This window comes from Mycteria americana, chromosome 5 (genome assembly GCF_035582795.1).
Source record: "Mycteria americana isolate JAX WOST 10 ecotype Jacksonville Zoo and Gardens chromosome 5, USCA_MyAme_1.0, whole genome shotgun sequence".
Classification (NCBI taxonomy): Eukaryota; Metazoa; Chordata; class Aves; order Ciconiiformes; family Ciconiidae; genus Mycteria; species Mycteria americana.
In genome coordinates this window covers 1,626,205-1,652,799 of record NC_134369.1, presented here as the reverse complement: position 1 = coordinate 1,652,799, position 26,595 = coordinate 1,626,205, and the positions used below count along the sequence as shown (strand labels likewise).

The window sequence follows — 26,595 nt, the reverse complement described above, 5'->3', positions numbered from 1 at the left end:
AAAAATAAGCGGCTGAAATGACGCCAACACTGACTATTCCCAGAAAGTTTGGAGCAGGCACTTAATCCTGTCATTATGGCTGAGTTCTGATGTTAGAACTTCACCGGTGTGGTCACTAGTGTGACCGGTTGTTCAGTGCTGTAGGCAGTGTCATGCAAACACCTGAATTCAGAGAACACAAAAATCATGTTCTGCTCCACCTGAGATGAGCACTGAGCCTGTTCAAGTCTCGCCAGCACACCAACTTTCGCACCAACACGTGTATTTTTCTTTAGCAAAATTATTCACATTGTTTCCTTTGGTCAAATCACTAATTTCTAGTCATTCTCTGGGTATGTTGGGTGAGATTCAACCATGTTGCTTTACTTTACACACTTTACTTTTTGCTCTTAGCCTCCAAAAATGTTTTGGTTCTAGTTAAAGCCCTCAGCTGAGCACCGGCATTGCTGCGCAGTGAGCTTATGGCTAGCCGGAGGCCTAAGCAGCTGCAGAAGGGGACATGGATTTGCATGCCCCTCCACACACCAAGCATTTCTTTTGATGGTGATATAGTCAAATCCACCCTAATCATGGCATGGCTTTAGTATCCAATTCCAAATAGAGGAGGAGAAAGGTAGGATCACATTTGAATGTCCCTTTTTGTTTATTTAAATTTGGAGATCAAAGTCTCCTCCTGGTTTAAATTTAAAAAACCAAGCAAGCGCCCCCACAGAAGTCGTCACTGGTGATGCCGATGAGCTGGACGTGTTCAGGTCATTCAGTTCTCTCTTCTTTCATCTAGTTGTTCCCACGCCTGTCTCTGCTCTCGTTGGAGAAGAGCACAGCAAGTGTCCTTGCACAGTAGTACTCTAACGCAGTGACGAGCCGCCTTTGGTGCCTCTGGCCCAAGCTGGGCGTGGGCATCCTTGGGACATCTCTCTGCTGGGACTGTAGAGCAGACCAGGCAACGCACCGAGCTGGGACCCTGAGCTTTCAGCTGACCAGTGCTCTGTGGGGTGAATCCCACCCTTGGCTTCTCAAGGCTCTGTCAGTGGACAAGAGTCTGGTCTCTTGGCAGGGTATTGTGGCCCACAGCTATGAGGAGCTCTGGCATCATGAAGTGGGTCATCTTTGCCACGAGAGCGTATTGCTGGGCACTTCCCTTGGGCCATGCCCAGGATCAGTAAAATAAGGCAAAGTTCAGGTGCTTTCTGTCCAGCTTTGCATTTCCAGGCACAGGCTTCAGACCCTGTTGCTGACAAAGTTGGACCTTTGCCACCAACTGCACTTCCTTGGTCCACGCAGTTCCTTGATGCCACGGGAATATTGCGGTCGATGGATTTTCTATTTGGAGGGAAATACAAAGCTAACGCAAAAGTTGCCTGGGAATTCCTAAAGACATGCTTTCACTGCAGAGCATCCACGCGAGGTACCTAGGTTTAGCAAATACCAGGAATATTTGTGGAAATCTTCCTTGTTGTCCTTCAGCCTGAGGACCTGGTTGCCCTTTGAGTTTTAGTTCTTTGAGCTTCAAGATGCTGGGCCTTGCCTGCTTCCTTTGTGCTTACGACTTCCAGTCTCACCTCTTCTCAGAAGACGTATGGTACGAGGTGCCTGGTTTTGTAGCATTGTGTATCCCTTTATCAGCTGGCCAGCCAGGGCCCTGCTGTGTCCTCGCTCTGTAGATACCACTTGGACAGGCTGTGTCTGAAGTTGACAGCCAAGGCTGCTGACATGAGAAAGGAAGCACTGCTCTGCTTCTCATGCTGGGGAACCCAGGAGGTGTCTGTGGGATGCTGGGGCCGTTTTGGAACCTGGGAGGAGAAGTCAGCGCAGGGCAAGGTGGCCGTTGCAAGGCAGGTGGGGGGGCTGAGGGGACACAGCCGTGCTGACACTAGGCAGAAGAGGCAGGGAGGTATGGGTTCGTGAAGATGACCAGGACTGGGATGGTTCAGGACTGGGAGAGGAGTGCTGTCTGTGCTGGACCTGGGCTTGGCCCTACCTGCTGGTCTAACAGCTATTACTCTTTCTCTCTTTCAAGATCCTCACCTCCTCCGGACCATGACCCCCGAAAACATGTGCCACATGACTCCCCCTTCTCGCCTGGAGCACCCTCCACCGCCGCCTCCACCTCCACCCCCCCACCTTCAGGGTCCCCCGCCGCCACCCCCTCACCCGCACCAGCAGCAGCACAACCCTCACTACCCCAGCCTGCAGCGGGACATGTACATGAAGGCTGAGCCCCTCATGCCACCGTACGGCATCGGGCAGGGCATGGCGCCTGCCGACCTCCACCATGCCCAGCAGTCGCAGATGCTGCACCAGCTACTCCAGCAACATGGAGCAGAGTAAGGCCTCAGGACGCTGGGGCTTTTCAGCGTTATTTGTGTGATTTGGGGAAGAGGGGATGAGGGAATGGGAGCTGGAGGCTTGCACGAGCAAAATTACTGGGCTTAACTGCAAGTTAAGGAGCGTGCCCTGGTTCTGTGGGAGCGAGCTGGGGAGGCATCGAGGTGGAGATGGCCCAAGGTGTGTGGGGCAGGGTTTTGCAGTGCCCCACTGCAAAGCTGGGTGATGGGCTCAGAGCTGGGTGATGGGGACAGACAAGGAAAGCAAAGATGTGGCTCGGTGCACGGATGGCAGAGAGCTTGGCAGTCACAGGGTGGGTGGGCAGAGCCTTGCGGGAGAAGGTGGTGATAGTGCTGAACGAGCCTGTGGCTCCCTGCATGAAAGTTTGGGTTTCTACGTGAGATCCCAGCTTTTTCCTGGTCACGGGCTGTGGGGCTGTTACCTCCCCACCTCTTGCTTTCCTGCTCAGCCTTTGCTTTCCTGCGGGTCTCTGCAGCCTCCCGGTGCACCCTGCTAAGAAGCGGAAACACTCCGAGTCGCCCCCCAACACCCTCAATGCACAGATGCTCAACGGGCTGATAAAGCAGGAGCCAGGTATGGGGTCTGTGCCACTCAACCCTGACAGAGTCCAAACGCCTCCCTGGCACCAGCCGGGAGCGCTCTCACCAGGTATGTGTTTTTTGCCCCCCCCCGTCCCTCTCCCCTTCATACCCCCCCAGCATGCAAACCCCTGCTGCCAGCCTGGGCACCCCGCTGGGCCAGGGTGCTTGGGAGGAGGGCACGTGGGCACCGCAGGGTGCCAGCCAGTGGGGCTCACCCTGCTTGGGCCCCCCGGAGGAGAGCAGGGCGGTGAGTTCACCCTGGCCCAGATCCCGTGCCCGTGGCGGTGCCCTGGCAGTCGGGAGGCAAGCTTCAGGCTGGCCGCACAGACAATGCCAGTCGCTTCCTTGTGCTCTTACCCAGCTGGACACTCTGTCAGAGTGATTGAAATTGGTATTTTGCCCTCACCACAGGCCTGATTCAAGATAACGACAGCTTGAATGGCTCCTACCTGGATCCCAATTACCAGTCCATAAAGTGGCAGCCACATCAACAGAACAAGTGGGCAACTCTGTATGATGCTAACTACAAAGAACTGTGAGTAATTCACCCACCTTTGAAGAAAGTCACATTCACCTTTCGTGTATCGGTGGCAAGGGACTGGGCTTGGGGGGATCGTACTCACGAGATGGGACAAGGATCTTCCTGGGCTCCCCCTTGTCCTCTCCTATCACCTGCTGATCTCTGCTTGCCTGCACTGTGGTGGAGATACTCTCCCCACTGTACCTTTGCTATTGGGAAAGTTACTTCTCTGCACTTCTGCAGGGCTGATGGAGGGTTAAGAAATGGGGTTGGCTCTGTAGGAGGGAGACCGAGCCTTTAGGAGCCAGCAGAAGGCAATTTAGCAGCTTTTTTTGGTGGCAGTTCAGCAGCCACTCAGACCTTGGTCTGCCGTGGAAGGTTGTATTGGCAAATACAGCCTTGCCCCGAGCATGGTTTGGAGCAGCAGCGCCCTTTCCTCCTGCCCAAGCTTACGAAGGTCCTGGATTTTAAAATAAGTGTTAGGATTTTCTAGACAATGCATAGCATGGATGACTGGAGGTAATCTAGAGCCACTTCAGCACAGCTTGAGAGCAGCATAAAAAGGAGCCTGAGGAGGAGGAGTGGGAGTGGTTGATGGGCAGAGGAGGAAAGGAGAAGAGAAGGAAAGGAAGAGGGAAGGGGTAGAGGAAAGCTGGGAAGCCAGGAGGGGCAGCAAGGTGGCAGAGAGGCAAGGGAAGTGGGTGGAGAGGAAAGCTGGGGTGGCCAAGGCAGGTTGGGGGGCAGAGAGTGGCTGGGTGGGAAGGTGGGCTGGGGGGGCTGCATGGGGCTAGGAGCTGGAAGGAGAGGCTGGGGCAGAGGAGGGTGGAGGCAGTGCATGGACAAGCTGCATAGGGAAAGAGGAGTGCTCAGGAGGAAACCGCTCTGGATCCTCCCTGCATTCCTTGGAGGTGACAGAGATCTGGCAAGCAACAGGCTGGGTTCCAGGAACCGCTCGCTGAGCAAACGAACCCCCCCGTTTCCCCTCCTCCTCTTTCTGCACAGCCAGTGGCTGGTAGGGGTCCTCTTGGGGGACATGGAGGAGGGGGTGCTCTGTTGTCTGCGATACCAAATAACCCAAGATGATTATCCCACCTTGCCTGGATGGTGCTCAGGATGGGAGCCAAGGACACCAGGTGAGGCCAGTCGTGGAGGCCGAGTAGGATTTGACGTGCAGGGAAGCTGCCGCTGCAAGCCCCAGCCCTCCTGCACACAGATCTCCTGCTCAGCCCAGCCCTATTCCTTGTGTCATCTTTAACGCAGACCTGGTGGTGACTGGGGCATGCTATGGGTTGTTCCTTGGTGGAGAAGTGGCTGTTGGAGTTGGTTACTTCTTTGGTGACATCTTATCATTTGCAAAGACTGTGTTTGTGGCTGTTTCCCCAACCACAGCAGGAGAGGCGTAATTTGGTGAGGTGGTTACTTCTGGTTTACTAAACTGTTTCTGTAAAGGAATCATCTCCCACCTTCAGGTGGAATATCAACACCCTGATTGACTTGTTCCTGTTGGGGGAAAGAAAATAAGGGAGGGGAATAACACGACAATGTGGGATTTCTACCCTGAAAGGATAGGCTGCATCCTTCACCAACAGCAGCATGCTCTGTGCCACCCACTGGGCTTTGCTCCTCTTCCCTCCCTGGTCATTTTCTCCACTGCTTTATACATTGGGACTGTGTAGTTTAGGCAATTTCCTGCAGTGTTTGTCTGTCTGGCAGTTTTAAACCCACGATGTACTTGGTTCCCCCTTTCCAGTGTCCTTGATAGTCTGCTGAAGTGCGCATCTCCTCTGCTTCAACTTTCAGTGTTTCCCCTGTGGCGTGAAAGCTTTTCTTTAGGGTGCCATGGCTTGGCACCCTTCCCAAGGGGCTCCCTTTGCCAAACCGTTTTCCCATCATGTTTTGTGTTGACGTGAGGGCTACTTCTGGGAACTTGTGAGCAGCTCCAAAGTCCAGTCCTGCAGCCCTGCCGCTGCTCTCCACCATCAGTTTGCTTTTCTGTAGATTGCAGGACAGGGGAAGCCAGCCATCTCTTGCTGAGCGCGCACACGCCACAGTCCCCAATCCCCGGTTCCTGCTTTCCTGCACAGGGCAGCGTTCGCAGTCGGCTCCCACCGAGCGCTGGCCGGACGCGTCATCTCTATCACTTGGTTTTCAGCCAGGGCCTGGGTGTCACTGGGCAGTTGTGACACTGCCATTTTCCCACCTGACAAAGCCACCTTTGGCTTTTGCTGCTGTTCTTGCTTCTCCCAGACTCTGTTTTTGGGCCAGTACTGCCTCCAACTGTAAGCCTCAGTATCTTTGCCCCATGTCTAACAAGTTCAGAGAAGTGGAGGTGCTGGGAGAAGCGAACCCCCCTTCTCTAACTCAGGCAACACTTGGTCACAGCCTGTCAGTCCCTGGCGTGGCCTCTCTTCCACCATCAATTTCCGCAGGGCTTTCACTATGTAGCAGAAGCACAAACGCACCTTGCGTAGTCAGCAGGGTCCAAAGAGCTCTGCGGATCGTAGCAGCAGACCTTTCGCACAGCCTCGCTTTTCTCTTTCACATAATGAGTCCCCCTTTTCCTTCCATCTCACTGTTTACCTGCGCTGGGTAAACGGTCCCTCGTCTGAAGCACGTCACGATTCTTTCAGCTTGTCACGGACCATTTGCAGGTGTTACAGTCCCTGTTCCAGAGATTTGCCATGCACCCCGGTATCATACAGGTGGACTGGCAGAGGCAAACTACACAACATTTTCTGCTGGGGACAGAGACGTTGATGGAGTGCTGCAAAGCACAGCTTTTAATTTCTGCAAACCCAGCCCTGCTGTGCCACGTTCTTCGGGTCTGTGCTTGGGATCACTTGCCTAATACCTGCTTTTAGGATTTAGGGTGAAAGCCAGAGCAAACCTACTTCTGTGGCATTTAGGTCATCATCCTGTTGTGTAATGAAGAAATTCCTTTTAACTGACTTCATGTAGATTTTAGGAACCCACGTGCAGTTTGTTGTGGCACTGGATTTGACCAGAATTAGGGGTTAAGGTCAAGGGTTGATCGATTAATTTTTAGTTACACACCACCTCAGTGGACTCTTCCTCCTTTGCGGTGGGTTCGAGGCCAGGTAGCTCTAGGAGAGCCTGTGCAAGCTGAGCCTACATCTCTTTCTAAATGGAAGATTGCTTAGTTCTCCTGCTACAGCACTGCACCAGAATAGATCTGTGAGAAACACCAAAAGATCGATCTTCCCTTCCTCCTTCTATAATGGCATTTTTTAGGTTGACTGATTCAAGTTTTAGCAGGCAGGAGTCTCGTCCTTCCTTTCTGCCTTTTGAGTATACTTAGCAAATGAGCAGGCATCTGTGTCTCTTAGAGATCCGTGAGTATTTCCACAATTTAGTTTCCTCTGAGATCATAAAGCAAGGACCAGCCATTCCTGGTCTGTTTTCTGCTGGAAGCTGTCCTCTAGTTTGTATGTGCTGTTAGAGTTTCCTGCCCCTAGAGGGAACATATTTTTTCCCCTGTGATCCAGGTGCCCACAACCTATTCACAGCCCCAGGAATGTGAATCATCTGAATCATCTGTTTTTTCCTACTCTTGTTCTTAAGAAAAGAGACCAGAAAGGTAGGTTAAGGAGGGAGACCGAGCCTTTAGGATGCCATGAGTCCATAGGAAGCTGTTCAGGTTCTTACCCCAGCGTGGTGTTTCTCACTAGTCAAGAGCTTGTCAGTGTTTTAACAGCGATTGCTGCACACAAAGAGCAGCTCTGTGCCCTGGCGTGTGCAGAAGATTGACTTCTCCGAAGCCATCCCTGCAGGTCCACCCTGCTCGCAGCCTCCGCGGAGGGGAATTTTTCAGCTTTGTAGTGCTTCCTCCTGTTCTGCCTCAGAGAAAGGCAGTCCAGTGGTTACTGCTGCATAAGAGAGATCCAGCTCTGCCCCTGCATCTAGGCATGACACTTTCTGTTGGGCTAGTGGAATAATTGCTTTGTCAGTACTTTATTTAATATATTTTTGAGCCTATACAGAATAGTTTATGCTGGTGCCTGTGGATTTATGCGTAACGTTCCATGCTAAGTATAATCTTACAGGGCAAAAAATACAATTAAATGATACCCGTGTTCTCTTCCTCTTGCACGCACAAAATTAGGTCCCTTAGTATAGAATCATAGAATCATTTAGGTTGGAAAAGACCCTTAAGATCATCGAGTCCACCAGTAACCATCGCTGAAAGTTTTTATTCCTCAGAAGAGTTTCCTGCTATGGTTTGTGATGATCAATAGCCCTGTGAGAGTTTGTTCCAGCTTCTATCAGCACCGTTCAACAGCTCTCTTTTCTTATGCAGTCAGTGTAGCTGTCACATCAAAATCATATTTTGTGCCTGTGAATAAGTGGAAAATTTCATCTCTGCTCAGTCATTTTCCTGGCAGAAAGCTACAGAGTAGGAGCCCTTCAACCATTTCTCTTTTTCTGCTGTTCTGGGCTGTATCTTGGAGCCAGGCTCCTTCTCAGCCATTGCCATGGCTTGGTGAGATGGGGACAGCATTGCCGTGGGCTTGATGAGATGGGGATCTGAACCCATTCTGCAGTTCCTAAGTAACTTTTCTGCCTTCTAAGACACCTGTACAGTGAATTTTGTTGTGTAAATGGCAACAGATTCCCCATCCCCAGGCAGGTGTGGAGAAGTGGAGCAGCTCTTGCAGCAGCCCTCCCTGCCAGGAGAAGAGCGAAGGGAAGCCGGGCTCCTATGAACTACATGGGTTTAGTCTTGACACAGACTTCCTAGAAGTTGGCTGGATTAAGGAACTGGAGGAAAGGAAGGTCGCTGCATGGATTCAAGTGGAGATGCCTGGAAATCTGTGTCTTGGCTTGCTGGGCTTGTGTCTCGGGCTTTGCTTATGTGGGCTGAGGGATCTGTGTTGGTTGAAGGAGACTGAATTCTCTGGATTAGTTTTATTGATAATATGTTTCTTCTTGGCCTTTTGCACTGGTTTTGTGATTTCAGACTCACTGAACCTTCAAAAGGGTTAGCTGGTTTCCAGCAGTGGTGCCGAAGAGGCCTGGAACCAGGCAGTTCACTAATTTACTCCTGGGAGCAGGAGTCATTCATCTCCCTGACAGCGTGCTCTGATAAATGCCAGCAGGCTCCCTCCTCCCTCTCCCCATTTGTTTACAGTTTGAGGTAAGGCAGCTGGCGAAGGGTAGCGCAGCGCTCAACAGAACCATTTCCATGCTGAGGCCAGAGCCTCTCTGCTCTGACCCTGGGAACTGGGCTGGTGCCGTTCTCTTCCCATCGAGCAAACTGGTGCTCTCCATGCGCTCTCCCCTGAAGCTCAGGGCTGCGGGCTAAACCTGAGCTTTCAGGCTTGCGCTCCTTGGTTGGAAGAAACGTCCTTATAAACAGCACCAAACCTGGCCTTGCTGCAGATCCTGGATCTCACCGAGGGGACGGACACCAGTGTGACATCGTCCAGTCCTGCTGGATATATTTTGGGTTAGGTGACAAAGAGTGCCCGAGATTTTGGGCAAAGCCCTCTTGGCCAGCTTGGCTAATCCCGTGGTGATGGATCACTGAGGTCACTCTCTTGTGCCACGAGTGTATCTATCTCAGGCAGCTGAAGGGAGCACGTACGGTGCTGAGCCATGGATGCACTGGTGGGGTTGTGTCAGTCTAACATGGGTGAGACGGCAGCGTCACGCTGCGCAACTGTTCCTATCCTCCATCCCGGTGTTTGTGTTCTGGAAGAGAAACAAAGCAGGGCCTGCATGGAATTAGTGAGTGGTCTTTGAATTAGGGGGTCTCCAGACATTATGTCTTAAGAGTGGTTGAGATATTGGGGAACCTGGAAGGAAGGAAGGAGGAGAGAAATGGGGGAGATTTTTGTTCCAGAGAGGAAACAATCAAGGCATGTGAGCATCCCTCTGACAATCCTGCTCTCGGCCACAGATTCCTATACAGTTCCCTTTTAATCAGAGACACATTTCTCCTTACGGTGCCTTTCCCTTTGCTTTGCACTTCAATGTGGAGGGTGAGGGTCCTCCCTGCTCCTCTAAGTGTGGATGCCAGACGTGGCTGTGGGGAGTTTGTAACTTCTCACCCTCACTCGGATTCGGAGAAACCTCCTCTCCTCTGATCCTGGCCTTCTAAGTCCTGCCTTAATCTGCTTTTGTCAGTGGGAGCATTTTGGCTAAAATAATCCATTTGACCCCAGACCTTTTATTCCTGACGCTTTGCCCTCTGACCCCTGCACTCTCCCTGGGAAAAGCCAGCATGGCTTTGGCTGCCCCCGGGCCGCTGACTTGTCAGCAGCTGGTGTCATCCCTAATCCCAGGAGCCGCTTCTGCATCGGGGTCGCCCGCCCTTCCTTCTCCTGCCGCCCCGTTACAGCAGCCGCCCGTCCAGAGAGCACGTCTCAGGAGGGACGTGCCGCCAGCCTGCTGCCCGAGGACTGGGTCCGGGGCAGGGTGCCGGTGACTCTAAGGTCTCTGTGGGTTAAAATGAAAGGATGTTTTTTTATAAGTGTCACCGGAGTCCTTACAGTGCCTCAGGTAGCGATGTCCCCACACCACATGGCAGTGGGGGAGTGGGTTTGCTGCTTCCAGGTGGGATTTACAATGTGAGAGTAAAAAAGCACTGGAATAGGAGATCCAGGGGATACCCTGCCCTGTGCACTGTCTGCAGCGGGGGGGGGGGGTGATCTGAGAGCAGCTCCTTGGCTCAGCCAGAGGTGATGGGCTGAAGGCAGAGGGCTGGGGAGATCCATGGCTTCTCTGATACCTGGAAAGCAGCTTCTTGCCTCCGATCTACCCCAGCGCAGGGATCCTGCGCTGGGGGATGCACCAGCCACAGCCACAGGGAAAACTCAGAGAAAAGGAACCTCTAAGAAGGGGACTCTGGAGGCACCAGGCATTTCTAGAAGACAGAGGAAGGAGAGCCTGACTGTCTCCACTCTCTTGACACATGTTTAGTAGCCATCAGTTTGAGTGACGTTAACCAGAGCATGTTTTGGAAGCATCCATGGTTTGAAAGTTCAGTCAGTCCCTCCCTCTCCTCTGCTTTCTCTGTTAAAAACCAGTGGGGCAAGTGGTGAATGCTCGGGGGTCCTGGGCAGACGGAGGCAGAGTGGGGGTCTTGGTGAAAGCAATCAGGAAGGGCTCCAGCACCCCTGGGGTGAGCGTGGAGGGCGCTCGGGCCAGCCCAAGCCACAGCTCTCCATCAAGAAGAGCCAGACGGAGAATTCGGGGCTGAGGCTGGGAGGAGGGTGAGAGCGGAGGGGAATTCCTCTCGTGCTTCTGGGCTAAGGTAGTACTCTGCTCCCACCATCTGGTTTGTGTTCGGGGCACGGCATGGCAGCCCCGGGTCCCTTGGGTGCAAGAAATGAGTAGTTGCTCATGGCCATCCCAGCATTATTCATGGCTGCCTGGAAATACCCACAGGTTTCATCCACATTAACCCCTCCAGTGTGTGTGTGTGGGGAGGATGGCTTTCTTCCCAGAAGAAAGGAGGTGGCCAGCCCAGGGGAGCAAGAGTGACCTTTCTGTATCTCCTGCTTCCCAGAGTCTGCTGATGTCTGCTCGTCTATCGCTGTCAGTCTGTCCACCTCCCCTCCCATTGCTCTGGGCGGTATCTGTCTGCCTGTGTTAAGAACTGGAGGTGGAAGTCAGAAGTGGTTTGCTTTTGTGGAAGGACACTCCATAATTTTTAAGCCTGATGTCAAAGGCTAGACTGAGCTCCCCTTTACCTCAGCCATAGTTCTTTAATTAAAAACAATGGGATTTTGGTGTTCTGCTAGAAATGCTTGATGGGGAGGTAGATGAGAGGCATCTCCTTCCCCGCTGCTTGGGGCGGGCAGCGCCCCAGGGGCCCCCCAGCTCAGGTCTGGGTTTTTGGATGGTGAGAGAAAGGGGACTTGCTGCAAAGGCCACATATTTCCCTCATTCCCATGGTAACCAGCCCATTAAGGAGATGTAGATTAAACCTCCCCAGCTGGTGTGTGTTCATCGGGCAGCCAGGGCCCCCTCCTCCTCCTCTGGACCTGCCCGCCAGGAGCTGGAAGCTTTTCGCAGCAGCCGGAGCAGGTGGTTGTGATTTCGGCAGGAATCCGGCACGCAGGCAGTACCGCCTGGTAGCAAGGCCGGCGCAGGCGACGTCGGGAATGCGACGGGTGAAGCGAGTGGAGGTGTGGGACTCCCCCGGGTCAGCCTGAGCTGCTTCTCCCAGCAAGCAGCATTCAGGGGTCTGCTCCAGGCTTTGGGCAGGCTGTGGAGCTTGGTATCTCCGTTGTGGGTCGAGACAGGGTTAAGCAGCTGCACTTTTTAGGAGCAGCACTCAGAAAGGAGGTGCTAGCCTGTGTGGCTCATGTTATACTATGTTTATAGTACTAGTACTGTAGTGTAGCATATAGAGGGGTGGATGCCCCAGCATCCTCATCAAATCCTAGTCACAGGAACCGTATTCCTTTCCAGTTGAAGACCCACCTAAAGCAAAGCTTGCAGCTTCAAGGAGGTATGGACCTTCTCTGAACTCTCATCCCTGCACAGCAGGATGGGTTGCTGCATGGCCTTAGGCCAGGTGCCGCGTTCATGTCAGGCAGTGCCTGCCTGTGCCGATCAGCCCTGCGAGCACCCAAGAGCAGCGTCAGTGCAAGGCGGGAGGCACAGCATCAGAGGCTGTCTCTTTTGCCCTAACACAACCCTCCTTCCCCTTACATGTGCCTGCTGTGCCTCAGGATTGTTTTGTGGCTGTGTGTGTGAGTAGAGGTGGCCTTCACAGTCTGCAGTGAGGTGGGACTGTTCACGACACAGTCGCTGTTCGTATGTGGTGGGACATGGAGGTGAGCTGGCCCCCCAGCCCTTCCCACCCCCCGGTGGGGTGGTTCACAGGGATCCACACCCCAGGATGTGGCCATGTACCGTGCCATACGGACCCCTCGTTGCCTCCGCTTCTGGGTGCGTGGCTCATCCTTCCCCCCACACGCGTGAGCCTCTCGTGGCGTGCACAGGGCTCTGGTCTAACGACTGCTGCCTTTTCCACAGCCCGATGCTCACATACCGTGTGGATGCTGACAAGGGGTTCAACTTCTCAGTGGGTGATGACGCCTTTGTGTGCCAGAAGAAGAATCACTTCCAGGTCACGGTCTACATCGGCATGCTTGGAGATCCCAAGTATGTGAAGACCCCCGAGGGCCTGAAACCCTTAGAGTGCTTCTACCTGAAGCTGCATGGAGTGAAGGCAAGCGGAAGCTAAGGGCCAGTAGTGAATCCAGCAGGGAGAAGGGGTGCTTGGCAGACGGCTGGGATCAGGCAACACCACGTCTTCATGTGCTAAGCTGTAGGGGAGCATGTAGGAGAGTGCTGAAGGCCAGAACAAGGCAGATCTTGAAATATGAGTCCTAAGATGGACTCAGTCACGGCCTGGGTGTCTTCAGGGCTGCCTCTCACTCACCTTTGACTCTGGAGGTATATAGGCACTTTGGGAAGATCCTTCCACCCTCAGTCGCCCCCCTGCCAAGGGAGGCACCCATGCTTGGACAATGACCACGCTCACGTTGGGTGTTGCAAGTCAGTTGTTCTGAGTCATAGGAGGGCTGGGCAGACAGCTGGCCTGTGCAGAGGCTGGGGAGAAGGAGGCAGGGAGGGGAAGGTCTCAGCTTTCTGCTCTTTGTCACATGCCCAAATCCTTCTCTCCAGCTAGAGGCATTGAACCAGTCGATCAATATAGAGCAGTCGCAGTCTGACCGCAGCAAACGGCCCTTCAACCCTGTCACGTGAGTATTGCCCGGGGTAGGTTCATGTGGGGGAATTGCTACCAGGGAATAAGCAATAGCAGGAGAGGGTGGGGAGAGGGGCTGAGTCGGAGGTCTCAGGACAGTACCGTGGGTGTCACACTCTCTGGTTTTCTCCTCTGTTTCCCACAGCAAAGTTTTCCTCTCTTTATATTCCCCGCTCTGTGCACAGTTCATAGACCTGCCTTGGTGGAGCAGGCCAGGAGGTGGCCCAAAGAACCTCCTCTCCAGTGGTGTCCTCACTCGCTCCTCTGTTTTCCCTTCCTCAGGGTCAACCTGCCTCCAGAGCAGGTCACCAAGGTCACCGTGGGGCGGCTGCACTTCAGCGAGACCACAGCCAACAACATGCGGAAGAAAGGCAAACCCAACCCAGACCAGAGGTGAGGAACGCAGATGCCTTCTCCAAGCTGTTCTGAGCACTCAAGGCCTGTGGATGTGCCGGTCCCCGGGTTGGGGAGTGTGGCTGGAGGGAGGGGGACTTGGGGGACAGGTCCTGAATTGGCCGTCGTTGTCTGTGTGGAGGAAAGGAGGCGTCTGCTGTGGCCACAGGAAGTGTCCCCTCCACTCTGTGGGTGGCTGGGGACAGTGCCTGTGCCCCACAGCACAAGGAGAGGGGACGTGCCAAGCCCACCATGACAGCTTGGTGCCTCGGCCACCAGAGGGAAAGCAGACTCGGCGGTTCCTAGTGCAGGATGGCACCCTGACCTCTCTCCCCTCTTGGCAGGTATTTCATGCTCGTGGTAGCCTTGCAGGCACACGCGCAGAACCAGAACTACACGCTGGCAGCCCACATCTCTGAGCGCATCATCGTCAGAGTAAGTCCCTCTCTCCTCCCTCAGCCTCGATGGGTGCCCCGCAGCCCTTTGCTGGATGTCCTGGGCAACCCTCCTACCTTCCTCTGGCTTTTCAGTGCTTTCTCCACCCAGCACTTGCCTACCTTCTCCAAACCATCACTGCCTTGCTTGTAGCTCTATCTGTCCGTACCTGGGTTCTGTCTTCAGCCTTTCCAAACCTGCTTAGTCAGAGCAGCCTCAGAGCATGCAGGAACCTGTTGCAGGACAGAGAAGGGATCCCAGTCTCCCAAGGCTGGACCAGTGTCCAGGGTGGAGCTGTTGGGAGTGAGGGAACAGTGTTGTTGGGACTCTGCAGCAAGGGACAAGGCCTGCAGTTGTGAGAAGACTGGGTACCTTCCCAGGGCGGCACCTTTTGCCTGTGCTAAGGCAGCAGTGCTCAAATGTAGAGGAGCAGGAAGAGATAGGCACCATCCCCAGGCTCTCCCGGAGCTCTGCTAGAGCACTGAGCTCCGAGAGATGAAGGCAGGGGGTAAAATACAAACAGAGGGACGTCAGAGTCTGCAGACAAGAAAGCCCACAATGAATTATGCAGCCTTCAGGGTGCCCAGCGCAGAACTGCAGGGAATTGCAGGCAGCCTGGACTGCCCCATCTCAGCCTGCGAGTGGGACACAGAACCACGGCAGCAGGGCAGAACCCCAGGATTTGGGACCCAGGAGCAACAGCCATGTCACTTGGTCTTCTGCTGTCCTGCGTGGTTCTGGTTGGTGTTGTTGGAACAGCTCTGATAGCTGAGATAACAGACAGCTCAAGAAAGCGAGGATATTCCTTTAGGGAGAGGAGCAGAACAGGCATAGCCTTGGTGCCTGCAGGCAGAGGCTTAGACAGGGCCAGCAGATGAGTGCCAAGGCTGCCTTTGCTGTAAGGGCAGGCTGGGATCTGTTCCCAGGGCTGGCAGTGGATCCCTGCCCCTGCCACTTTGCCTTGTGCTGCTGGAAAGCTCTGTCTCACACCTTCATGGCCTTGCTTGCCCTCTGCTGGCTCTGCCCTGCCTGTCCCTCCTGTGATCCAACTCCCTGCTGTCCCTCCTGTGAGGCTGGGGCTGCCGCAGCTCAGCCTTGAGGTCTTCCTAGGGCTGTAATTCAGTGTGCTGTGGGCTGGAGAGGGCACCCGTGCCAGGATCTCATGACCCGGACTGTTCGTCCCAAAAGCCCCCTCCTGCTTCTCAGGGTACCTGGATGAACATTTTCCAGCTTCAGCTGAGATCTTCCCTGTCCCTGTTTCCCTTCTGCGGATTAAGGACGTTGCTGTGCCATCAGGGTGCTTCTGCTCATGCCAAGCTTTGTTTCGCAGCTGTTTCCCACCCACGCTAATGGGGACAGCACGCTGCTCAGTGGGGTGCCTGCCGCTGTCCAGGCCACCACAGCAGCTTGGGGCTCTCTGATGTCCATCTGTTGCCCACGGCCTCTCCTGCTTGTGTCTCTGCAACCTGCATAGAGGGATGGGTCTGTGGGGCTCTGCTGACATCCTCGCTCTGTCCCCATCTCAGAGTGCCTCTGCCCAGCAGCACCGCAGCGTTTCTCTCCCTGGTTTTGCTACTGCTGCTTTTCAGTCCCTGCTTTCCCGTCTCTCCACAGGCCTCCAACCCTGGCCAGTTTGAGAGCGACAGCGATGTGCTCTGGCAGCGGGCACAGCTCCCTGATACTGTTTTTCACCACGGCCGGGTTGGCATCAACACAGACCGCCCCGATGAAGCCCTTGTGGTCCATGGCAATGTGAAGGTCATGGGTTCGCTGATGCACCCTTCAGACGTCCGAGTGAAGGAGGACATCCAGGAGGTAGGAGCCAGGCAAACCAGGCTAGGTTTGCGGTGATCAAGGGTCTGAAGAGGCACCACAGAAAGTGTGAGTGTCCTTGTGAGCCTGTTTCAGCTGCTGATTTTGGCATAGTCCTTATGAGCAGCCCGAGTTCCTGACCAGATGGGAAGTGCCTTAGAAGTCTGTCTGTCCCTGTCTGTCCCAAACACAGCCTGTCCTCCGTTTCTTAGGGAGTATTGACTGTTCCGCTGTTAGCCAGAACTAGCAAACGCAGAAGTTACAAACCTGGAAACAGCTGAATACGTCAGATAGCACACTGGGGCTTGCCAGAGCCTGGGTGAGAGGCTCAGCTTTGCTCTGCAGTCATCTCAGCTGGACATGCCTGTCCAGAAAAGCTGGGTACAATCATGTCTCGTATTTATGAGAACCGCCTCTGCCCTGTGCCTGGTTGTGCAATGGGACTCAGTCTCCTCCTGGCTTCACTACCCAAGGAACTTGTCCAGTGACAGGAACTGGAGATTAACCCCAGTGCAAATGCTGTTTGTCCTAATGGCTGGTCTGAGCAGGGTTCAGGGCTGTCTGGTGAAGTGCTGTCTCACAACGGTATTACCGTGAGCCGCAGTGGGTTTTGCTGCTTGGAGTCAGAGTCATGGGAACTTCAGAAGCAGCACCCTGCTTAGGAGTTGCATGTGTCTGCTTTGTCCCAGGTGGACACCACAGAGCAGCTGAAGAGGATCTCCCGTATGCGGCTAGTACACTACAACTACAAGCCCGAGTTTGCGGCCACGGTGGGCATTGACAACACCTCTGAGACAGGTACGGGCCCTGCGTCACACCACGGTGACCTGCTTGCGTCTGCAGCGCCGGACCTCGCGTTCTGCAACCTACAGCGGCATTTTGTTCATGTTGCCAAGTGGCACTGCCCTGCCTTTCCTGGCAGCTGTACCCAGATCTACCCTGGGGCAGCCCCCCAGGCATGGGGTAGGAGAGAGGGGGCTTCTCACCACCTGAAGTTTAGGCACCTAATGAAATTCCCTCTTTAATGAGCGGAAGAGAAGATGGCATTTCCCACAGGTGGCTTATAAGGCTTCTCCACGCACCCACCTCTCTCCAGGGGTACACACTGCTACGCACTGCAGCGGGGTGACGCAAATACCCCTGTCCACGTAATCTGGGAACCAGCCTTCTCTGAACAGCCTCTGCTCTTCTGTTGCTGAGCCTGTAGGGGCTGCCCAGGCCACGGGGCCTCCAACGAGCTCTGCCTGGCCCTGCGCAGGCCAGGGTGAGGGGAGGACAGCCCTTGTGTCATCCCCAGTGAACAGGGCTCCTGCCAACGACCGCATGGGCCAGAGAAAGAGCTGTGGCAGGAGGAGCCCTGCCCAGACCACGTTGACCCACTGTGCTGTTTCCACGCAGGCGTTATTGCTCAGGAGGTAAAGGAGATCCTCCCTGAAGCTGTGAAGGACACCGGGGACCTGGTCTTTTCCAATGGGAAGACCCTTGAGAACTTCCTGGTGGTGAACAAGGTGGGTGACAGCCAGAGCGGGCAGGGAGGTTGGGGGAGGATGTTGAACCTGGCTCAACGGAGTTGTGGAGCTGGAAATGGAAGAGGGAAACTGATGCCTGGGAAATGCTTCTGGGCCAACACCACCCATAGGAGTTTCAGACTTGGCTGGTCTTTCAGATGTCAGGAGCAGCCCTGGGTGGATGGCAGACATCAGCAGGAAAGAACTAGCCTGATGCTGGTGAAAGTTGGCAGCATCTCCCTCAGGAAGGGCTCCTTGTTGGCAGCCTGCTGTAGGGAGGCTCTTAGTCATCGTCTCTCCTTTCTAGATAAGATAAGGTGGTTATGTCAAGATAACCCAGGAGCACCTGGCTGCCTGACCTCTCCGTAACCTGTGGCAGCCTGTTTGCTGCTCTGGGCATCGAGGGGACAGCCTCCGGTAGCACACATCGAGGGGACAGCCTCCCAAAGCTGCCAGCTCTCTCCTGCATCCCTCTGTCCACAGTAGGAATGGCCAGGACTGACCTTAGTGCCTTGTTTCTCCTTTGTGGAAGCCTAGATCCCTGCAGTTACATCACCAGCTAGCAGTAGCTGTGAGCGTGACCTTTTCTGTCCCATCTGCACGTGGCCAGGCCATTGCTGTCCTTTGTTTCTGCGTACAGCCCTCCTCCGTGGGCCGCAGCTCAGCATCAGCCCTCCAACAGGAGCTGGTGCGCGCTGCAGAACAGCCTGTCACAGCAAGCTGTGCGGTCTGCTCTAGCTGAGCTCTCCAAAGAGGCATCTACCTGCTGCTACAAATTATCCACGGGGTCCAGGATCCTCTGAGCGTAGTGCTGGACCAGCACACCAGTGAGATGTTTGCCTCAGGGAGCTCTGTGTGGGGAAGTGGAGTGGCAGAGCCCCGGGGTGGATAAGGGGCAGGGGTGATAGCACAGTGCCCGCAGCAGTACGTGGGATGCGGCTGCAATTGTGCCGGAGGGAGATGCTTGTGCTGGAACGCCTTGCCTTTACCAGAGGGGCTGCAGGAGGAAGGTTGCTCTTCAAGAGGCTTCTGGATTTGGGCTCTCCATTGGTCTGGATCAAGTGCCTGTTGGATAATGCTGCAGAGTAACTCCAGCAGCTGGCACTGTAGAGCGAGAGGCAGAGGGCTGGGGAGGGGCAGAGAAGGGGTAGATGGGGAGCATTGCTCATGTGATTTGACCAAGGGCTCCTGATGAAGATGGGGACTTTGCGTCTGTCCTTTGTGACTAAGGAGGGCTCTTTGGATTAGCGCCAGCAGGAGACCTCAGGGATCCTGCACCAACATTTATTGTTTTGGTTGGGTTTGAAGAGGATATCTCTTGTTCTTGCATCCAGGGGCTGTAGAGATCTAGATGTGCCATGTTGGATGATTCCCTACCCCCAGGGCTGGGTGTTGTGTAGCCTTTCCCCTGGGGCAGGGCATGGGAGAGCAGTCAGGTGGCCAGATCTGGGAGAGCAGGAGTGCCTCCACGTGCCAGGCCACCCAGACCGCTGACCTGTTCCCTGGCAGGAGCGCATCTTCATGGAGAACGTGGGAGCTGTGAAGGAACTGTGCAAACTGACAGACAACCTGGAGACCCGTATTGATGAGCTGGAGAGGTGGAGTCACAAGCTGGCCAAGCTCAAGCGGCTGGACAGCATGAAGTCAACCGTGAGCTCTGGGGCGTTCAGGTACGGGCATGCTGAGGGCACAGGAGCCAGAAGGGATGTCTCCTTTTTGTGTCCAGGCTGCCCTGATTGACACCTTGGTTTGGGAAAGGGGAGACGGGAAGGAGCGGTGGGGCGTTGGCAGTTGTCATTTGGCCTGGGGTAGAATCAAGGAGCTGAGATTGGTGAGACAGGTCTGGCATACATGTACCAACCTCCTGCTCTCAGACCAGCCCAAAAAAAACCCAGTGTGAAATTGTCTCCACGTTTCCCTAGAGTAAATGAGCAGCTTTCTCAGGGCAAAGAGTTTCTCACACTTCCAAAATCGTCATACTGACCCTAGTCAGCTTATGCAGGTTTTGGGGCAGAATTCAGGCTCTCTGGGCAATGGACCAGCACTGCACCTAGCCCCAAGCAGCTGAAGTGACAAGGGTTTCTGACTGTCATGCCACGCAGAGATTTCTCCCCTACCAAAGAATCACATTTTTGCCTGGGAATCGCTTCGAGTGCTGTCCCTGCACAGCTCAGCTCCATTCCTCCTTTCTCCTTGCAGCCAAACAGGAAGCCAGTTCAGCCGTGCGGGAAGCGTGCCCCACAAAAAGAGGCCCCACAAAGTAGCCAGCAAGGTAAGGGACTGCTCCCAGAGGAGCAACGCTGTGCAGGGGAAGGTGGCCTATCTAAGAACGGTCGTCTGCATGGTCCTTGTGTGTTTTCTTACACATGCTGCAGAGGGAGAGACCCTGTCTGCTCCCATTTCCATGATCTCTCCTTCCTTTTTGTCCATGCCTAATGAAGACGATATATGGCTTCTGCGCTGAGGGGGTTCAGGGCTTTCAGGGGAGCAGGAAGAGAGCTTTGGATGGGCTGGGTGGGATCTATGCAAGGACCGGAGCAATAAGGAGTCCTGAGCTGATCTTGGGGTTTTTCTCTTGCAGTCACCATCAGTTGTCCCGGAACAGGCCTGCATCAGCCAGCGCTTCCTGCAGGGCACCATCATTGCCCTGGTCGTCATCATGGCATTCAGGTGAGACCATACACCCAGGCTGCTACTTCTCCAGTCTCTCTCCAGCTCATCGGTTTGGCCCGTGCCATCCATGGGGTGTGTAGCGAGGGGCTGTGGATCTTCAGCTCCTTTCATGGGCTGAAATCCCTTGGAAGCAGATCAGTACCATGACATGTCCCTTGCCCCACACCCGTCCTCAGCCTGTACCTCTCTCTTTCTTTCCAGTGTGGTGTCCATGTCCACGCTCTACGTGTTGAGCTTGCGCAGTGAAGAGGACCTTGTGGATATCGATGGGTAGGTACTTCTGGGCTCTGTGGGAGGGATGTGGTGACTGGGGGAGTCTGAAGCACAAAAAGCAGCCGCCGCGGGGTTATTGACTATGGTTCCAGTGAGTCAAGCTGTAAAGCCCACCAAACACATCTGCACATCCAAGTCTGATGTCAGTTAAATTATCTCGAGCAAGAAGCGAGGAACAGAGAAGAAAAAGAAAGTACCCTGCTGTTTGGCTGCTCACATATCCACTTGTAGCCGGTCTGAATGTTCTTTGGATGCCTCTTCAGCTGGACTAAAACAGCATCGTCCCGTTGATTGCAGTGGGGCTGGACCACTCTGTGCTAGGCAAGAGTTTTCCTCTGCAAACAGTGTCCTTGGTGCGGAGAGAGCGCTGGGGGAACAGCCCCAGCCCGGCAAGCGTGCACACGGGCAGCCTGTGCTGGGCGTTCAGTTTTGGCACACTTCGCTCCTTTGGGAGCTCACGTTACCAGATAATGAGTCTCTTTTTCTCTCTCTTCTCCCTGTCCTATTTCTCTCCCTTCTGTTCTGGTTACATGTCTCATCCAACCCATTTTCATTCCACTTCGTCTTTAATTTTCCCGTTCTTGTCTTTTCATTTCCATTATCTTCCATATCCTCTTTCATTCCCCCCCTGTCCTCCTCATCTTCTACCGACCTGCCTTTTCTTCCCGTCTCCCTTCACCGTCCCGTAGCTCTCTTGCTGTGCCCACTGCCTGTCTCCTGGCCCTCTTTCGGCACAGGGGTCCTGGGGTCCCGGTCGCTCTATGTCCACGGTATGTTACTGTTTCATTATACTGTTATTTAATTGCTGCATCCCTTCTCTCAATTCCTCTTCTTTCTTCCATCTGCACCACAGAAGACCAAGAATCTTAAGCAAAATTGAAAGCAAAGAAAGGGATATGAATACACTGCAGCAAGTGGTTCTCCACGAGGAAGGATTATGGACCTCGTCAGGAAGGGGAAATTAGGATTAGGAGATTGAAGAACCAATTCATCAAAGGCTAAATAAAGAAATTCCATACTACAGGTAGAGCAGGAGCAGACAGTTTGAAAGGAGTGGAGGGAGTATGTAAAAAGGATGAAGGCTTTGAAGAATTAGCCAAAAAGTTGTTCCTACCCTCTCTTCATGTGCGAATAGCTTTATTGTGGAGGGTCACTCTCAAGTACAGGACAGCTTACTGTGCAAAAGAAGGACAGAAAAAAAACCTAAATTATTTCTTTTTATGAGCCATCACCGCTGGGGATGTTTGGAAAGGTACTGACCCAGGGAAAGCTGGCTGAGTTACTCATTAGGTACAGACCTGTAAAGCCCCTCAGTTAATGGGATCTGCAGGGCTGCAGCAAAATACTTCCCTTAAAAGGAAAACAGGCCCTACCTGTCTATCAGCACCCTTAGAACAAAACACTGCATAAAGAGCGGTGGAAGGTACAATTAATTTGTTCTTTTAAGAACCCCACATCAGAGTGTTTCACAGGAAGCTATTAAAAAAGTAATTGGTTGTGGGATGCAAGATAAAGCCATGCATGGAAAGCGTTGACGAGGCAGTGGAGGGACATGAGGGATTTGGCTGGGTTTTTGGCTGGGATGAAGGTTAACTCCAGAGGCTGGTGCCCACATTCCCTCCAGGAGAGCAGCATTGCATCTCCTTTCACCAGAAAAAGAAACACGTGTCATAAGAGAAGTCTTGTAGGTGACAAAGTGGTATTTTGGTTTCTCTAAATGAGTGAAAGCTCCCTTTATCTTTGAGAAACCTTGAGCAATGCTTAAGGGGACAGGCAAGACGTGGGTACAGGACAAGCAAAATGTGGGACAGATAAAACCAAACGGCTCTTATGCCTGGGCAGGGTCTGGACAGGTAAAATCTTGAACATCTTTGTTAGGAGCTCAGTAAAAATTTCTGCTCAGCGGGCAGCTACAGTGCGCGAAGGTGAGAGCGCCTTGGTTTATCCCATATCTCTGTAGCTGGTGCCCAGAAGTGGTGTTGTTCTGGGCTCCTTGTGCAGACGTGGGAGAAAAACTGCACGAGGCAGCGGTTCCTCCCCTTTCACATCTGCCTTACCCCCTCGGGAGATGCCTGTGGCGTCCTCAGCTCAGGTCTTGGTAGCTTCAGTGAAACACCTGAAATTACGTGGGATGAATCTGGGTGGGATTGTGTGTATTTCTAAAAAAACAAGATGAGGAACAGTCTGTCTCCGAGAGATAAGGGGCACCTCCTTTAGGGAATGGTGAGTGCTTGGAGCCCATTACGGCCTAATGTGTTGAGACCCGAGCACATAAATCCACCCCGGAGATCACTGTTGGAAATCAAGGCCACTGAGTACACCCTGTTCCACAGTGAGCATCGAGGGAGCGTTGCTGGTGTCCTCCGAACCAGCTGGGACTTGTACCTGCCAGACGTGGGACTGCCACGTGATCTGCTGTGGCATTTCCTAGCTCTCTTTGCTGTCTTCACAGCTTGCGTGCCTCCCTCCTGCTTTTCCTTTCCCAGATCACTCCAGTCTGTGCTCCTCCTCACCCTTGCACTCTCCACGTCTGCTCTTGCTCCATGTACCTGGTCCCATCGCCCCACTCACTGCTACAGCCGCTTCTCTCTTCACGTACAAGTGACGCCGTTGTCCCCCGTGGTAGAGGTTTTCACCATATTTTCCTGCATTTCAGGTCAAGCCAGAACTTTGATAAAACACAGATGGTACGATCCACAGCTGCGTCGGACAGAGCCAGCGGCAGGACCCCCGCATACCACGGTAGGTTGCAGTGGGGCAGAGGGCCTGGCAGATGCACACGATGATGGGTTGTGGTGTAGGGTGAAGTACGTGGCTGCTCCTCCATGCCAGGGGCTTGCTGGCACTGTGCTGTCTTCATGCTGGGAGGTCCTGGGGCTCTGGTTTTGTGGAAGGGATGCCGGGGGCAGTCGGTGCTGCTTCTGTTAGATGCCTCTCCCCTTGACTTACTCCATGTGTCCCTGCTGTTTGCCCTGCAGTCACAGAGGACACACATGACTTAGTCTTCAGCTTACCTGGTCACAGCGTGCTAGCCTGCTTCAGCCCACCGTGTTTCTCCATGTGCTGCTCTGCTGCTCCCACCAATGTCTCCTCTGTTGCCCTCTCTGAGTCCAGCCCCACTCATGCCACTAACCGGACAGGTAAGTACCAGCCCAGGCTCCCAGGAGGTGCTGGAACAATGCCGAGGTGTGTCTGTCCCACCGTCGCACCACCTCCTATCCCTAGACCCCTCTCACCTCCTGTCCTACCTCTTCCTGCTACGAAAAGGACGTGCAGCCTGCCCTTCAAAATGTGCCCGGTTTCCTCCACACCCACTGCCTGGGTTGAGACCTGCTCCAGCAGGCAGCTGCGGGGCAAAGCAGGGCTGCCAGGCTGAAGAGCCTTTGCTGCCCGTGTGGCATGGTTCAGACATCTGTGATCATGCTGCCCGGGGGTAAGCGGGGGCTGGAAGGTCTTTGGAGCTGCCTGCTTTGCCAGCATGAGGTCGTGAGAGGCTATGCCGGGCTGGCCAGCATGCCTGAGCACCATACCTTGCAGTCTGACCTCATTCTTCTGTTTGCTTTGAGCAGGGTTTTGACAGGCTGGGAGGTGTGCTGCCTCTCGGCTGCCCAAGCAGGGCTTTTGCAAGCTCACTTGCTCCATCACCAGTCCCTGTTGCAGGAGGAACAGCACCTCAGGCAGTCACTGCAGAGCCGTAACACCCCTGGAGTCGTGCCTTAACCCTGCCTTAAACACCGTGCCCTACCCGAGCACAGGGCCGTTCCCTGCTTTGTCCTCACAGACTGCTCTAGCTTCCCTTCGCTGCGGGGATCCCACCGGCCCCTTCAGGCACAGAGGCTGGGAAGCCTCAGCTGCTCACAGGGGGGTAATATGGGAGGTGACATGGGGACAGGACGAACCCAGAGCTGGTAGCTGTTCTCTCTGCACTGGTCCTGGAGGTCGGGATTGCTGCCAGCCTCTCAGCACAACCTTTCTCTCCCTTCTCTTTGCAGACCAAAGTCAGACCTCACTCCTGCCGGTGACAAATATCAAAGCCAAATCCAGGGGCATCACCGGGAAAGCGACATCCTACACCAAGTGGCCAAAGACGCCTGACAGGTCTCAGAGCTTCGGCAGCCCCAATGCCAGCCCCTCCTCCCCCTTCACCCACATCCAGGGCAAATCCAAGTACATCTCCAACCTCTCGCTCTCCCGCAGCAACTCCCCGCTGGGGCAGGCCCGGCAGCAGCGCAGCATCAAGCAGCCGGTGAGCGAGTGGCCCCGCACGGAGGATCCCGGCACGGATGGTAGGTGGACCCTATCTTCTTCCCTCCCTGCAGCGGCACCGTGGTCCTGGGTTCTCTCCTAGGGTATCCTCAACCAGCTGGGTCTCATCTGTCCTGCACAGCTCTCACTGTGTCCCCATCCTGCAGCTTGTTTGCCCCCAGCTCTCCCAGTGCAGCCAGATTCAACCTCCAGCCCTGCCCTTCTTCCCCCATGCTGCCCTACACTTTCTGGCCACATTACCCAGTTGCTAGTTCCTTTCTGAGGCTGCCGTACCAGCATCTCCATTCTTATCCCCATCTCAGCTTGCTCAGCCATTTCTAAAGCAGATCTAGAGGAAGAAATGCACAGATTCAGTCATCCTGGCAACAGAGAGAAAGGAGTGTGGATGACCAGCCATTGGCATAGTCTGGGGAACCCCCTTCTCCTGGTTCTCCGTGCCTGGACATGGTGTTAGCACAATCTTGCAGCAATCTGACCCCCTCTCTGATGACAGGGTGATGAGGAAAGGTGGTCTCAGTGCCAGGCGCCCCTTCCAACCCTTCTCGCTCAGGGTAGCCCAGCTGCCATCCCTTTGCTGTTCCTAAATAGCCTGTTCTCCCACCCGCAGGGCCAAGCCCAGTGCTGCACTCCGTCCGGATCGTGGAGATCAATATGGCCATCCAGTCCCAGTACTGCGCAGCCGCTGACGCGTGCAGGTGAGTGGGGCAAGGCCGGCTGCCAGCACTTCGGTGGCAGCAGCACTGTGGGAGCTCCAGGGGAAGCAGCAGATGAGCAGCTCCTGGAGCCTTGGGCTTTTTTATGCCATCGCCCCAAGGCAGCCCATGCTGCTCCTTGGACAGAGGAGCTGGGGCTCTGAGTCCTTTGCTCAGAGCTCAGGAAGATTCCATTTGGTGATGAGCTCATCCTTGGGAACTAGCCTGGGAAGCCCTCCCCTCTGTAGTCTCAGCCCATCGGAGACTTTGGGTCCTGTCCTGGCCATCTCACAGCCACCTGAAATGCTGTGGTGAGGTCTAATGCTCTCTCTGTGTCCCTAGGACTGGAAACTTCACCTACCGCATCCCTGTCAACCAGCTCACAGCAGTGAACACCAACCTGACCCTGGAGATGAAGTGAGTGGACAGGGCTCATCTCTTAGGTGTTTCGGTACCCCTGAAGTCAGCTGAATACTGGGCCGTGTGGCCATGGTGTCTCCTGCCTGAGCTGGGGAAGAGACAGCAGGGTCTTACTGTGTCTTGTCTCCCCAGCTCCTCCTCCGCTGTGTCCATCTCCCTTTGCGGCCTTGTCTCCAGTGACCCCTGCCAGGATGCTGCGAGCACAAACAGCTCCACCGATGCCACAGACGCACAGGTAGGGAGGGAGGGAGGGTACGGCTCACAAAATCCACACGCGCTGTGTCATCCCACCACAACACCGATCCCTCCAGAAGGGACTACAGCAGCCTGGCTAGGGCAGCACAGGAGCTGCTGGAGGGAATTCATGCTCAAACATAGCTGTACTCTGCACTGGCTGACATCGATGACCCTCAGACATCCCTGCAACCCCAACAGGGAGGTGTCTGTAAACCTGATACACGTGGTCACTCATACAAAATCATCCCACCCGACCCCTCTGCGTGAGCCCCAGGACTGTGGGGAAAAGACCAGGCTGTAAGCTGCTGTAACGCATCCTAATGAAATCCCCTCAGGGGGATTTTGCAGGTCTGCGTGCGCGGAGCCTGCATCAGACCCTTCTTACCCTCGAGTGCCTCCTTGCCCCTCTCAGTCCAGCTCTGCTGCTGACCTTGGAGAGGTTGCTCCTCCACTCGACAGCGCAGGGTTGTGCGGTTCCTTACCAGTGTGGCCCGGGAGAACATCCCCTGATGCTCAGCCCCGATCTCATCCTAGCTATTCTGTTTTCTTCCCCAGGAAACGACGCACCGTTGGCCTCTCGTGATGATGTCTTTCCGGGAGTTTACCTACCACTTCAGAGTAGCACAGCCTGTGAGTACCAGCAGCTTCTTTGTCTTTCCTTCTTGTCCAGGGCTGAGCAGGAGAGCAATGG

At 54.4% G+C, this 26,595-nt stretch overlaps 1 protein-coding gene across 1 annotated transcript in view; it reads left to right on the top strand.

The window, feature by feature from the left end:
* The window catches only part of MYRF (myelin regulatory factor), a 66,234-nt gene that overhangs the window by 35,442 nt on the left and 4,197 nt on the right, over positions 1-26,595 (top strand). Inside the window, exons 5-26 of the mRNA XM_075501906.1 lie at positions 2,021-2,327; positions 2,825-2,997; positions 3,342-3,465; positions 12,460-12,655; positions 13,114-13,190; positions 13,478-13,588; positions 13,933-14,023; positions 15,638-15,838; positions 16,525-16,633; positions 17,234-17,343; positions 18,853-19,013; positions 19,543-19,615; positions 19,925-20,013; positions 20,218-20,286; positions 22,946-23,031; positions 23,268-23,429; positions 24,282-24,387; positions 24,487-24,575; positions 25,163-25,250; positions 25,590-25,664; positions 25,800-25,902; positions 26,460-26,534. Coding sequence (XP_075358021.1) covers positions 2,021-2,327; positions 2,825-2,997; positions 3,342-3,465; positions 12,460-12,655; positions 13,114-13,190; positions 13,478-13,588; positions 13,933-14,023; positions 15,638-15,838; positions 16,525-16,633; positions 17,234-17,343; positions 18,853-19,013; positions 19,543-19,615; positions 19,925-20,013; positions 20,218-20,286; positions 22,946-23,031; positions 23,268-23,429; positions 24,282-24,387; positions 24,487-24,575; positions 25,163-25,250; positions 25,590-25,664; positions 25,800-25,902; positions 26,460-26,534 — 2,675 coding nt within the window. The remainder of the gene's footprint in view (positions 1-2,020; positions 2,328-2,824; positions 2,998-3,341; positions 3,466-12,459; positions 12,656-13,113; positions 13,191-13,477; positions 13,589-13,932; positions 14,024-15,637; positions 15,839-16,524; positions 16,634-17,233; positions 17,344-18,852; positions 19,014-19,542; positions 19,616-19,924; positions 20,014-20,217; positions 20,287-22,945; positions 23,032-23,267; positions 23,430-24,281; positions 24,388-24,486; positions 24,576-25,162; positions 25,251-25,589; positions 25,665-25,799; positions 25,903-26,459; positions 26,535-26,595) is intronic.